Genomic DNA, 15,124 nt, shown 5'->3' on the forward strand with positions numbered 1-15,124 from the left:
CTATCAAATACATGGTTACACCTGTGACCTCTTGTGATAACACAGTAAAAAGCAAGGTATTAACTGTTGGAACATCAAATGACTATCTTCACAAAAGACTAACCAAAGAACTATTTGAAATCACACTCCAAATATTTGATTAGATACTGTATATGATCTATACAGTAACTTTAATACTGGAATCCAGTACTCATGGCTAGCTCTTTATACCTGCACCTTAACTCTCCATTTCTACTTAATTCACAACTTAAAGTTCTTGCCACCACCCTCTGCTTATGCCATGCTGCCCTGAATTAGCCTCCCTTCAATGACTGACATTATTGATGGACAATCTCTGGAAGGCAAATTCAGATCTCTCGGTAGCAGAGGGGGAGATCACAAGAGGACAGAGACAGAGAAAACAACATTAGAAGCAGAAAAGTAAGGCTAAGAAAATGCAACAGAACACGTAGGTGAAAAGAGGACAGTGCCTCTGTGACTATTATAAAATATTGTTCAAATAGCAGAATTCATACATGGATGCTAGTTACTAAAGAGCTCAGTGATTTGTCATTTTAGGTGTTACATACATACAAAATTCAGCAACAGTGCAGCAAATGATAAAACTGGGATCACCTTAGATTTACAGCAGTGATCAGAGCACCTTTCCCATGTCTACCTGTGCAAAGTTTACTTTCAAAGAAGGTGGGGCAGAAAATACAGATGTCAGCAGAGGACTTGTGAGAACACATGTGAATTTCAACCAGAACTGCTGACAGAGGACAGAAAGTGCCATTTTCCAAGAAGCACCTGACAATTTTACTTAGCTTCCCCTCTCTCTAACCCTCCCTCCTTTAAAAGCAGTAAAAAAAGAATAATTAAAAAATAAAAAAATAAAAATAAAAAAATAAAAATAAAAAAATAAAAATAAAAAAATAAAAATAAAAAAATAAAAATAAAAAAAAATAAAAAAAAATAAAAAAATAAAAAAAATAAAAAAAAATAAAAAAAATTAAAAAAAAAAATAAAAAAAAATAAAAAAAAATAAAAAAAATAAAAAAAAAATAAAAAAAAAATAAAAATAAAAACATAAAAATAAAAACATAAAAATAAAAACATAAAAATAAAAACATAAAAATAAAAACATAAAAATAAAAACATAAAAATAAAAACATAAAAATAAAAACATAAAAATAAAAACATAAAAATAAAAACATAAAAATAAAAACATAAAAATAAAAACATAAAAATAAAAACATAAAAATAAAAACATAAAAATAAAAACATAAAAATAAAAACATAAAAATAAAAACATAAAAATAAAAACATAAAAATAAAAAAATAAAAATAAAAAAATAAAAATAAAAAAATAAAAATAAAAAAATAAAAATAAAATAAAAAAAGTAGACTATTATGGGAAATAGTTAAAAGGTGTTGTCAAACAACATTTCTTCATGGTCTGTGCTGTTGTAATAGCATTCAGAAGTCAACTTCCAACAAGACACTTTTCCTTTCCATATTTTCCTTTTTAATATTTTTAGGGTTTGATTCAGCAGTGCGAGCACTAGTCCTGCATTTACAAAATGTGAGCTTGTTCCCACTTTTCATAGGCAAGGACAGCACCTGCTGCACAGGTAAGCTTTGTATACACAAACAGTGCATATATACTTTGCAGTACAAAACAGGCTCTCACCTTTAAAAACAACAATACTTAAAATATCTAAACCTTTTAACTTCCAATCTCTTGCTTTGGTATCGAATCAATAGAAAGTTTACAATTAACCAAGACAATAAAAAAATATTAAGTTTGAATATCCAAAGAAAGCTACAAATACATTCATCAATACATAGAACACCACAAAGACAAAACAAAGGAACTGCTAATATGAATGGAAGTAGAACATTCGTAGGAAAGTCTGAAAATGTTCCTACCATTTTTCTCATGTAACATTTCATGTCACTTTAGCAACAATGATATAGCAGCTTCCACTATAAGTTAGTTCTGAAGTTGTACACAGTGTGTTTGATTGAAAGGGGGGATGGGAAACAGAGGGCCTTTGAAGAGTTCAGTAGCAACACAGTTAAGTGCATTGAAAATGTTGATAATCTGTGGCACATATGAATTTTATGGATTACATGGGCTACATTTTTCTATTTACAGTGTCATACATTTGTATAAAGTCTCTGCTGCATTATTTTTTAGCACATAATCTATGGCAAATCACAGTAACATTATTAATAGAAAAAGGAAAACCCAGTTTATTATGAAAACAAGTGACTAATGGATATTATTTATCTGTGCTTAACCTACCTCTCTGAACCCCATGAATCCCAAAAATCTAGTTGGCACAAAAGTGTTTTGATAACTAATACAAAAACTGATTGCTCTTGCATATTTACCTTTGACTTAATCACTACGTTCACTGCTGGAGAATTATCCACTTTGCTAGAGGTCAGAATTAGTACATTTCCCGAAAAATCTACACAAGGAAGTCACTTCATTGTCAGCTACCTGATTGCATGTTAGGAAATACTAAAACAACATGGTATATCACAGTAATATGCTATCTCTTAAGCACTGAACATGACAAGTCTTCACAGATTTGTTTACAGGAGTTTAGGAATTTAAGCAACTTAATTTCAGTGAAAAACTGCTCCTCATCAGGCTTAGTAGGGTATCAGAGCCTTCAAAGCAGTTTCTAAAAATCAAAGGCATTGGGATTTCTTCATTCCAGCTGATGCAGAGGCAAATCAAAGGAGAGTGGAGAGGAACTTCGCATAAAATGCAACACAGCTGAAAGAATGACACAGCTGGTAACCCGCACTTCAAGATGCAACACATACCTCAGTAAAACAACAAAAAAAACCCAACTAAATGACAGGACATCTGTCCCTGAGGGCAAGAGGTACAGCCCTCTTTAAACTCTAAAAAATATATCTGTATGAAAACCTGTTGGAAAGTAAAGAAATAGAATATGTAACAATCAAGCAGAAGGAAAATACAGAACAAAAGAACTGTTTTTGAAGATCAATCAGCATCCTTTGTGAGAAACATGGACCCGCTTCTTAGCTAGTAAAACCCTGTCACCAGATTGAAAGAGCCTTTAAATAAAAGTAAGCAGCTGCATGCAAGTATGGAATTTTTACCTACTTACTAACTGTTGAATGGAAAAGTTTAGTTGCCAGGCTGAGAAAGAAGGGCAGAGGTGTTTTTAAGTCAAAAGATCGCATACTTTTCTATATAACAACTAAACAAAAACACAATAAAATTAAAAAAAAAATCCAACCAACCATGCCAACTGCTTTTCAGTTTACTAACCTTTGTGTTTATGTCCTCAACTAAGATATTAAAAACTCTCTTACAAACCCCTGAACATAAAACAGTGTGTACCTGCTATAACAAACTTTTTCTTTCCAGCTGACTCTTCATTAGCTTCTGCTGCCACACGCTGAAGAAATCAGATTTAATTCAGTGAATGGCACATGACAGCAGGCAATGATTTGCAATACACTGGTGGCTCCATCTTGAAAGACACGAGGCCCTGTTCACTGATGGAAAGCTGGTTGCTTTCTTCAACAGCTCCTTTTCTAAATTTTACATTTAAAATCAGTCTCCCACTTGGAAATTCAGAGTCAGGTCCAATTTCCTCTGCCATCTCTAGTCACGCTGCAGGACTTCTTCAGAGACTATTCTTATTTCTTACCAATCCCATTGGTTACTTTTGATTTGGAGTGACGATTCCTCCTTCTAGATGAATGGCTTTCATTATTGACTGAATGTTTTGGTGGACTATTGTCAGCGCCTGCTGAGAAATAAATAGTTTTTTGACATAAATATATTTGACATTCCCAAGCTCTTGATTTAAAGACAGTAAGGTTTTCTTGAGCCACGACCTCTACAGTAGGAATTATCTCAGGCTAATACGAATTGGTTGATACTTGTACTCCATCTAGTGGTCTAATTAAAAAGGCAATTCTTAAGATTTTGTAAAATTCTTTTTTTCCAGAAAATATCAGAAGTTTTCCAGAGCAGAATATAACAGGGAAACATCCTCTGTTTTTAAGTGCCATCAATAATGTAAATCTCCAAACTTATTACTGACAGGCACTACCATTGGAAATTAAGAACTGTGAAAGTGCGGTCACAGATGCTGGAGTTTCTTATATGAGTACATTTCTTGCTTTCAATTTTTCATATCGTACCCCACATTTAATTTTGAGAAAGCAAAGAGAGAAAATGGGGGATGAAACAAGCGTTCAAGAGTAAAACACGAAAGAAACTGAAGCTTGCAAGTAATGAGGCAGCAGATAAAAATCAGAGAACAAAAATTTCCTTGGGTAGATTTGCCTGACCTATCAAATCTGGAAAAAAAAATACTTTGAATGAAAGCTTATTTTCTCCAAAATATAAAAATCTACTATCTTATTAAACAGAGAATAAATCAACAGCAGCATCTAGGAAAAATTAACATATGAAATACAAAGAACTCTGCCGTGTAGGTGCTTTTCAAGCATATAATAAATTGGAAATACTTTTAAACGATACAAATACATCTGGAGCATAAGCTCTGACAGAGGTAGTTTCTTGTTTTCTTCCAATAGGCAAGTCCACACTGAGGAGGTAAAAGGAGGAGGCAAACAACTTAAACGACCTCCAGCGTAAGGAGCAGAAGTCAGAAAAGCGGGCTGCCGTTGCTTAGGGCAGAGGAAGCTGTTTACGATCATCAGCACTGTGCTGCTGGGTAAGTGTCAGTAAGAATGTAAGTTGCAGGGCACATTGTTGACTGTTCCTTAACAGGCAGGAACAAAAGCATACTTCACATTCAAATGTTTACTTAAAAATCAAGCACACAATATTCAGGGAGAAAATCTGTTGAGAACTGTTATGCCATACGCAATCCCTTCACTCTGCAAGAATGGTCTGGAATAGCAGCAGAAAATGAAGTTCCTTCCTTAAAAAAATAAATACATTTTGAAGAGTCAGGAGAAAAAAATGCAGTAAAAACAGATAGCTTTATAGATTGTTTATCTCTGCAGCTGCTCCAGGGATTTTTAAGTAAAACAAGGTGTCTCCACAGTAAGTTTCTCAAGCCTCATTTCTTAGTGCTGATCCTTAATTCCAATACTACCACTTTGAGAATGTACATGTAAAGGTGCCAATACCTCTGCTGAATTTAGAATGAAGCCAGGAAGCATCTGGACTGTAAGGGCTGTCTTCACTTTCTGACAAGGTCTGCAAAAACCAAGAGGGACACACATCATTAAGATGCTGGTTCTTGTGATCAACGCTTCTCCTGCCCAGATAAAGTTTGTTATTAGACTTGGAAATTTAAACTATGGCAGAAGTCCTAATGAAACACTCAGCCAATACTTAAGTCTCTTTCCTTCCTGGTTAAGAGCTACAACATCAATGACACAACAAGAACACATAATTTGCCATGTGATCTGTTGTGTAACCAAGTGTTTTTAATATTCTTCTAGTGTTCCACCTATACAATGGGGACATTAGCTAACTATTCATCTCTGAATGCTTTGCTAAAATTACAGCCCCATTTTGAGTAACTAAGAAGACAGCATTCTTTAGAAGCCACAGTGTAATTTGGGATCTGTCCAATGCCTGCTGAATTCAGAGTTCTTTCCACTGAATTCAACTGGACTCTGGACCATCCCCCTCTCCCCGTGTACACCAGCTTTGGTAAAGAATTTAAACACGTAGAAGCTTTGTAGTTAATCTCCTACATAAAACAAAAACAGGCTTCCTAATAAAGTACCTTTTCTCGGTGGCCGTAGTATTCCGCATACCAAACCATACCATATAAACACAGGAAAGTTGTAAAGGCCTAAACAAGGGAGAAGGAAAATAAAAAAAGTCTGTAAAACATTTTACAAATTCTTTGCTCATTCAAGGTCATTTGAGTCTCTGAAGATTCAGCATTCGGGGACTTTCGTGCTTTGTTTCTGTCTTGTTTCTGTCTGCACCTTTATCAGGATGAGACAGACCTGTGCTCCAGGTTCAGGGTACGTATACACAGTGCCACCTTGGGGCATGCAGACCAGATCTCATCAGGAGTGTGAGAATTCATACAAACCACTCACATCATACTGACAGTGGATCCTGTATGTTTTTTTGCCCTCCCTTTCCCCCCACCCCTACCCCAGTGTACACTAGTCACCTATAAAAGCACTTGGTAACCAGGTTATCAGGAACACCAGGCTGTAAGGAAGAAAAAAAAAAAAATCTCCTTCCCCCTGCCCCATGCGTCACGCTAGAGTACATATTTAGTTTTGTGGGGCTCTGATCTGAGAAGCAATTCAATATTTTTTCTTCTCTGAAGTTTTAGGAATAAAATCACAATGCTAAATCATGGAACAATAAATTCCAACTCCCTGTTCAAACTGTCTACCTAGCTAGAAGAGAGAAATACTTATTTGTCAACCCACTGTAAATGCCTTATTTTTCACTGACCATTAAAAATGTGTTTGGTATCAGTTACATGTCTGGCAAAACAAACATACATTTACTATTACGAAATGGGCATTTCATGCTACATTTGCAGTAATCACACTGAAGTACAGAAAGCTGCAGGCTGAGCAAGAATAATTTGCCTGATAAAACAAGGTTGTTTATGCAATTTTAAGACGTCAGTATGAAACAACATACATTACTTATTAGTGCTACTCATTAGCACCAACTGGAAAGAAACCAGAGTTACTGGAAGCATCTCCAAAGTTATCCTCAATTGAACTGGTATTTTCTTTCATAAAGATAAAAGCTCTGTAAGCAGCATTTGTTTCATTGCTACCTTCCAAAGCACCGGTATATTCAGCTATGTAAAGAGAGGAGAAAATAAAGTTATTCTAGTTACTTCAAAGCTGTTTTAAATGATCTCACATTTGCTTTTTCTAGGGCGTGCATCTTTACCAGCATTCCCCCACAACGGTCCCCTGCTGTCATTGTTCCAAGTCATTTAGAACCTTTCAACTCTTTTGCTGCACTTTACGTTTCACATGAAAAAATCTCACTTACCACACAAAGAAGCCAAAACACAACATACAGTATTTGTGTTTTGGAAAAAAGATCTTGTCCAAATTTTATGCACACAATAGCTTCAAGGAAAGCAATAACCCTGTGGGTAAAGGAAGGAGAGGAAAAAAAGAAAGGTTACAAACACTACAGATGTAAAGCACACATGCACAAGTCAAATTCCAGATTGTCAGCTCTAAACAAGCACTACTCTCTAATGAAGCACTAAGTGAAATTCCTTGGGAAATTTATTTTTCTTTTTACACTTCAGCATAAACTGCATACAAAAAGCAATCAACTGGCAGTCCATAACTCTACGAGCCTCTACTTGTCCAGGGAAGAAGCAGGAGTGCATGTGCAACAGCAAAAGGTTTCTGTTTTCACCTACTACTATGCTTCAGCCCTCATGAGGTTTAAATCTCATTTCCATGCTGAGCAACCAATCGACTCCCTGTTGGGTCAACTAAAAAACTGATTTGAAAATTTTCAGTCAGATATAACCAACTTTTTTTACTACATATATTTACATATTTACTACATAGGCCTTTTGATGGTAGCTACTCTGGTCACATTAGATAGAATTAAGAAAGAAAATTAATGTGAAATGGCATCCCAGATCTCTGAGATCCCACACATGTGATCTGGTTTACTTGTAAAACCCAGGCTGGCCCTACAAGAACAGAGGATTTTTGAAATTTGAAAGGAAAATTGCAGTACTTACTTTCTTATCTGGCATTATAAGAATCAAAACAAGTATCTCCAGCCCTTTGATATCACCAGATAAATATATCTGTTGATATCAGTGGCATCTCTCTGATACCACCAAATACTTGCATCTTTGCAGGCTCAAAGATATGGACAAACATGTCCACATCTTCAAGTGGAATGGAAAGTTACAAATCCAAAGCTTCCATCTCCTGCCATGGATATATTCAGTCTGTATAGGTCTGTATAGGTCCTGGATTTAACATAAACTCTAGTACAATGTTACTTACTGGTGCAGCAGAAGTGTAGAACACTGACTCCTCTCAAGCTGAAGCAAATTATAAAGAAAACTACTTAACTTGAACTTAATTGACTTCAAAGTTGTACGTAACACACACATGTACACTCCCCTGCAAATCTGTGCACTTGCCACCAGTGCAAGTTTCCGGGTCTCCCCAGCTAGACACTGGAGGACACATTCCCTACCAGCACTCTCCACAACCAGGGAACTGCCTAAAGTAGCTCTACTGCTTAGCAGACAAGCCTCAGCTCTCTCTTGGTGGAAGAGGTATAAAAAAAAGTACATGTGACAACTACTAGTATGGTATAGATAGTCCCGAAGCAAGTAATACACTGCAGCTATTTTTGTGCTATTTAATACAAATTGCAGCATGCTCAGTGGGGCCTCAGGGAGGACCAGTGAACTCTCAAAAATGCCAGCTTCCAATCTGGTACGCAAACTTTGTCCTCACTGAGCAGAGAACTGGAATTACTCAACACAGCTGCCCTGGTAGTCTGCTCTTTTAATGGCTCTGAAGTACAAGACTGATGGCCCAATATGCAATGAAAGACAACTTCTGAATCTCAGTTTCCTGTGTGTTTATCTAGGATAAAAGCTATGGGGCATATTTTAAATTAAAATAGATAAATCAGCACAGACCACACAGACCTCCAGGGTTACAAATTTATAATAGCATAATCCTCCTTAAAAGCGGATTATTGAAGAAGAATGGAATTATTAAGTTCTACTTGTTTTACCATCTTATTTCCTTGCAAATGAGAATTCAGAAGAATAATTTTAAAGCCTCTTATTAAAAAGGTTAGGACTACCCGGAAATTTTAAAGAAATTTATACGTGTGAAATGCTGACTTCTACCGTCTAATATTTGTTAGAGCTTGAAGTTACCAAGGCTGAAAGTTAGAACCACCTTTCTGTGTTGTAAAGCTTTTCATAAGACATTTTAAATTATTCTTTCAAGTGCTTCTTGCCCAACTTTTCCCTCATGAAAACCCTTTCATACTACAAATCAAAAATAGAGCAGTGCAAATAGATCCAGAGGGGACTACAGAAAAACACTTTAAAATTGTGAAAGTAATACCTAATTGACCAATACTTCAAATTACTGAGTTGTATATTAATAAAGACTTGACAGCTGCAGTACTCTGTAGGGTCACCAGTTATTTTCCTTTCTTGGTTTTATATTATTTTTACTGATCTAGCTGATGAGGAAAACAAACAGTTAAACTAAAGTACAGTAACAGGAACAAAAAGACCACTACCAGGAAACAAACATACATGGATATGATACACTTGGAAATAGCCTATTGTTTTGTTTATTGCTTCAACAGAGTGGCTCAAAAAATTATACATCTGTTTGTATTTATGCATTTATACAATCTTCCTTCTATTTTTGTCAAGAACACTTGGGCTTCTCACTGTTCAAAAGGAGAGGTATATACAATTAAAGAAACAGTAAATCGCAAGACAGAAGAATGCCAACAGTGAAAGGTATTAGTGTTCTACTGAAGGTTGACAGGAATCTCCACATTGCTTTAGATTCCTATGCCAGAGAACTAAATACACAAAGTTTTTATTCAGCAGAACAGGTCTTTCAAAATCCTTGCAGGCAACCCCTCTGAAAGGCTTTGTCTTAATGAAAATACTGCAGTTTCCAGCAGAACTGCTGCAGTGGTTATATTCAGGCCTTAAGTCATTTATTGTCTATCTGTTGAGAGCTATATTATAGTGTATATATGGAAGCTGCAGAGTATACAGTTTAATATTAATGAAAAGCTTTGATTTTAATTATTCCCATGATTAGGTTGTTTCAAATGCAATGTGTGCCTTTAAGTGTTTCATGATTTGAATAAGTTTCCGTATCAGTGGTGTTTGGGGAAATAATATTATATACGCTTGCTTTTAACGGCTTCATAAATTAACTATTCAGGGTAATTAAATTACTGGAAGAGTGCTATTTTCCCATGATCAGCTAAAACTCCTAGCTTACCTTTGTTTTTTCCTAGCAGATTACAGAAACAAGCAGTATCAAGGAAATTACTCCATGCTCACTTCCCACCATCAGATCATACTGTAGATCAATATTCTATTGCAGTTGTTGTTATACAATCATAAAAAGATATTTGAGTATCTATTAACTGACATATAATACACTAATGTGTTCAGTGAGAGCTTTGTATCAATGATGATGGTTGCTGTAACCCATAACAATTTTCCATAGCCAGATGGTAAACGCTCGGAATCATATTTCCCCTCATTTTGCAAAAGAATAGTTCTACATTCTTTCTCTGAGATGGAACAAAAAAAGTTTATCTTTCTTGATAGTGCAGAACTTAAACTCTCACTCCAAAATTATGAAATTACTTAAAAGGTATCTTTTATAAGACTCTAAAATTATCATCTATAGTTGAGGAAATGTTCCTTTTTCATATGAATATCTTAATCCCTTAATCATTTGAAAACAAACTTCAGTGAAATATTTGCATTTAAGTGCACTTCTCTAAAATACTAATGTAATTGATCTGTAATTTATGCACAGAATAAGGTTATTTGGGTCTAATTGTACTTTAAGTTGTCATATAAACTTTGTGACTAATTAGCCATCTTCTGTGCTAAAATCCTTAAAGATAGGTTACTCTGCAATGATCATAAAAATGGCCAGTGTGTCTTTAAGGATTATGCATGATAGAGTCTCTCTTTAGGAATCATAATGCACTCTTTTGACTCTTCGGGGACAAGGTTAGGGAGGGAAGGTTCCTCCCTAAGTAAGGAGGTTTAGGCTTACAGAAAATATTCTTAACTCCTACCAAACACCAGCAAAACTAAATAAGAACAAAGAGTTACTACCTTTTGTATGTTCATTAGATGTTACGATCACAACATGAAGACAGTAATAGATCCATCCCAGAAGGTGATATGTCAGTGAAAGAGGTGAATATTTAAGTCCAGCCAAACCCAAGGAGACATGTGCCATGTTCTCCGGAGTACATTTAAAACAAGTTAGAAATCCCTTGAATTACATTGCAGGACACACTGCTCTCATCTCTATTAACTGTTGAGAAAGGGGTGCTGTTTAAGGTAGTGTGGTGCACCTGGAAATAAGCCTTCCTGTTCAGCGCTGTTCCTAAAACATGGCAACATCCCTGAGACTAACAGTAAAGATGAAAGACAGTTTGCACTATCTTTAAAGCACTATCTTTAAATTAGATTTGAGCATTTTATGGCTCACTGAAGTGCTATTCTAATTTAAGACAGTAATAGCTTCTTCTGTTAAACGTGAAAATAGTTCAAGCCATTCTGGAGATGAGAAATACACTGAACTTGAAAATCAAATTAAAACAGCTCTGTAAACACAAAATCATGCCTATCAGAAATAAGCTTCTTAAATAGAATATTTATACACAAACACACACACACACAGAGTTTATTAAGATTTAACATCATCTACGTTTGCCCACTGTAAGCTTTCCAGCCATAAATCAAAATGGACTCTGCTATATTGCTCATTTACAAGAAGCTTTTAACATACGACAACAGCATATGCTTCTGGTTTTGAGAACAGCATATTTTAGTCAAGGAAGTCGTTACCAGATAAAATCTTGCAGTCTCTTCATTTAAACCTCTCCTCTGAGAGCCCTGTTGAAAGAGACTGCAAAGTAACCACTATTCATACTGCTTCTCTCTTTGAGAATAGAACAGGAATAGTTTGTATCTGTGGTTAGTTTCAGCGTCTTTTGTTGTGAGTCCTCTAATAGCAGTGCCTACCCTGATAGCCAGGTAAGCAATAACCTAACAGCAGGTAAGGGGTAGTTGCAAAAGCTTTTCCCTTCTCAGATGACTTGAGAATATGGGTAGCAAGGCCAATGCTTCTCTGAAGAAGTCTAGCTTTATCCAGCAGTTTCTAGTTTTTCCTTCTTTTCTTCTCCTTACTCCTACCATCACTTCTCATGTTCTACCTCCAAATTTAGGATTTTCCTTTCCTCTGAATTTGCAGAAAAATCTGTCCATACCATTCTTTATATTAAAAGCAACCACATACAGGAACTGGCTTCATGCAAATCCTGTCCGTGCACGCGACACAATATTTGCAGAAGAGCTTCAGGTTTGTACACAAGAACACTTACCCAAACACCCAGCACTGAGTTCCTACCCTCTTGCACTGCGTATCTGTGAGGTAGGCATAGTACTGCCTGCAAAGGAAAACACAAGAAAATTCTTTAATGAAGTTTTAAGTTCCCAAAATATTACATTTAGAATACTTATGTTGCAAATGGATCTATACTGAAAATAAAATGCTGACAGTTGAAATCACATACAAACATGCTGAAGGTCTACCGGATAACTTTAGTTCTAGTAGGACAGATTATCATCTCTTTTAGAGAAAGTACAACAGCTTCAAAAGATTTAGAAAATTCCTCGCTTCTTCTGCAGTTTGTCTTTTAATCCAGTAACTGCATTTTCTTGATATGTGAGTTTGAATCTTAAAAGAAACTGAATCTGGGTTTCCCACATCCTGGGCAAGTGCTCTAATCACTGACACTTTATCCTCTCAAGACCAGAGCAGAATACATGCCTTATTTTGGAATTTGTCTGGATACCATTCTGGTGTTCTTTACACTCCAAAATGTTTTGAGTCTAGTGAGAGGAATCCCATGGATGAGAAACAGAAGTTCCTTTTCAGCCTCTGTCTCTCCGATTTCAACTGATATATGGGGAAGGCAAGTGTTACTAATCCAACAAAACAATGCTGGTTTAAGGACAGAGATTTCCACAGGTTGTGAAGTACCACAACAATGCTTAAAAGCTCTTCTATACAGAAGCTTTCAGGATGTTTAAGGTGATTCAGCTAACAATGTGATATCACTGCCCATAACTCAAGAAACCAAACAGCTATAAAAGATGCTGAATTTTAGAATAAAGCAACACAAGACTGCTGTTTCGTTGTCCAAAGTAAGGTCACTTTACTCTTGAATAGGAGCTTCCTTGGCTCTTTAACTTCAGAATTGCATTCATTCTGTCTACCTTCAGCCACAACACAGAAAAGAAATTTAAGAGGACTCTACCAATGCATAACTAACAGCACATTAATGTTTCCATTACTGTATACTGAACTTTGCTGGTAAAAATATAACATAAGCTTTAGTACAATTTAACTTTAGTCAACCGTAAGAGAAAGGAAGAACAAGACAACTGGCTGTTTTAATAAATGCTAACAAGCTTGCAGTCTTAAGCAGTCCATCTGGTCCTTCTGTCTTCATCACACATTATTCTGAGTAGCAGAAAAGCATATAAAGTAATGTTCTACCTTTTCTTATAACACCCTAGTATTTCTTACAGACAAGCAGAAGTAATGATCTCAAGTAAAAAAAAAAAAAAAAAAAACCAACTCTACTTTCCCTCATCTGGACTTTTGCAAGCATTCAATCGTAAACATGTATTTTTGCAAACAATCCTCACGGATGATATATTCAGCTAATTCAAAATACGGGCAGATGCTATACAAACAGATGACGAACAGACAGGTTCTATATACCTATAAAAACAGAATTTTATACAAATTTTACCTTATTAATATACTGGGCAGGAAAAAAAGCTTTATTGAAAAGTCATGGTTGTTTCACTATGGGTATGGCAACAAAAGCATAAATTTCTTGAAATATACTTATTTACAAACTATATGAAGTTCTTGGGTGCCTAAAAGTCAAAGTACTCCAAATGTAAGAAAGAACACCATGGAAACAAAATTACCTTACAGTGGGTGCTGTGATAATTCCTATGAAGAGAATTCTCCCCCAGCTTAAAGGGTGGCTTGCTTGGAACACAAAGATGTGTTTCAAAAAGAACGTATTCAACTCAGTCAGCTAAAAAGAAAACATCAGGTAATAAGGTTATATTTTGTGCTGTGGACATTTGTGCTCCACTGATATGATTCTTACAGAATTACTATAGAAAACATGTTAAGTTAATATAGTATCTACCTAACAACAACAATGTATGCTCTACTGCAGCACTGCTGGTTGGGCTGAGCTTTTCAAGAGCCTAAAATTCCTACTCTAGGAATATACTGATAAAACAAAATTGTTTGTTTTATCTCCCCTATGCACCTCTACAAAGTATTTGGTCTATTTCCAGAAGCTTATTAAGAGGCAAGATACTAATTCAAAACTTTTACATCCTAAATCAGATGTGAATAACTAAGGCAAATTTGATAAGGAGCAGAAGAGATTATATCCATAAAATTCAAACCCTTCTGTTTCTCCTTTTAAAAACTAAACTCAGTAAATTGAAAAAAAATGTTTTTAGAGAAGTCTTTCAGCATTTGCATGACTAAGGACATAAGCAGTTGGGATGTATTACTGGAGTCTCACTGGACCAAGGTCAGAAATCTCAGTATCAGTGATCCATCCAATAGTCAATGGAAGAAAAACCTGTCTGGCAGTTTCAAAAACTGTATCAGTTGCAAAGAATAATCTCATGGCCAGTATAGCAATCTGCAACATTTGTTTTTTCCAGAGATTCTGTAATTACACTCCTGAACTATCATGTAACTCATGTGAACAATGCCCTGACTAGTTTTGTATTATCAATTCATTTAATTGTGCATTTCAATGACAGACATACATTGCATTAGAGTATCTTCTAGCCAAACACCGCCAGTAAGTAACTGAGCTGATGGCAGCTTTGATTTCACAGAACTTATTTCCTACCTGCCAGATGATCATGAAAAGGTAGACTCCAGCCACTCTTTGAAATGAAGACTTCGGGTCAAACCAGCGAACATAGGTCCAGCTGGCTGGGGTGAACTGTAATACAGCTCTTTTGATTTTCCCTGTGGTTGTGTGAATGTCCCTAGAAAAAGAGAATGCCTGGGGTGAAAACAAGGAAGATGCAAGGGAAAAAAGGCTATACCTGTGTTACCAAGGTTTTAGAACAGTTTTTCCCTGTGCAGTAAAAAATCTTGACAGATCCAGAAGCATAATCTACTAGGCATTTCAAGATGCATTCCGCATATCTTGAGTCAGTAACTAAAAACAAAACATATCTACTGTTCTTTTCATGAAAGAAGTAGTAGTAAGGACTGCAATTCTTCAAATCTCTTGGAGAATCTGAAGGATATT

At 35.7% G+C, this 15,124-nt stretch overlaps 1 protein-coding gene across 2 annotated transcripts in view; it reads right to left on the reverse strand.

Annotated features, from left to right (window-relative positions):
- Window positions 1-1,484: 1,484 nt before the first annotated feature.
- The window catches only part of PTDSS1 (phosphatidylserine synthase 1), a 31,114-nt gene continuing 17,474 nt past the window's right edge, over window positions 1,485-15,124 (reverse strand). The window contains exons 7-13 of one of the 2 annotated variants that reach the window (XM_062568336.1): window positions 14,714-14,855; window positions 13,755-13,867; window positions 12,131-12,196; window positions 7,007-7,106; window positions 5,751-5,819; window positions 5,143-5,212; window positions 1,485-3,782 (exon numbers count right to left, since the gene is read on the reverse strand). In XM_062568336.1, the coding sequence (XP_062424320.1) occupies window positions 3,673-3,782; window positions 5,143-5,212; window positions 5,751-5,819; window positions 7,007-7,106; window positions 12,131-12,196; window positions 13,755-13,867; window positions 14,714-14,855 (670 nt within the window). In that variant the 3' untranslated portion in view covers window positions 1,485-3,672. Of the gene's footprint in view, window positions 3,786-5,142; window positions 5,213-5,750; window positions 5,820-7,006; window positions 7,107-12,130; window positions 12,197-13,754; window positions 13,868-14,713; window positions 14,856-15,124 lie in introns of both variants that reach the window. The other variant, XM_062568335.1, reaches the window with a different exon arrangement.

This window comes from Rhea pennata, chromosome 2 (assembly GCF_028389875.1).
Source record: "Rhea pennata isolate bPtePen1 chromosome 2, bPtePen1.pri, whole genome shotgun sequence".
NCBI lineage: Eukaryota > Metazoa > Chordata > Aves > Rheiformes > Rheidae > Rhea > Rhea pennata.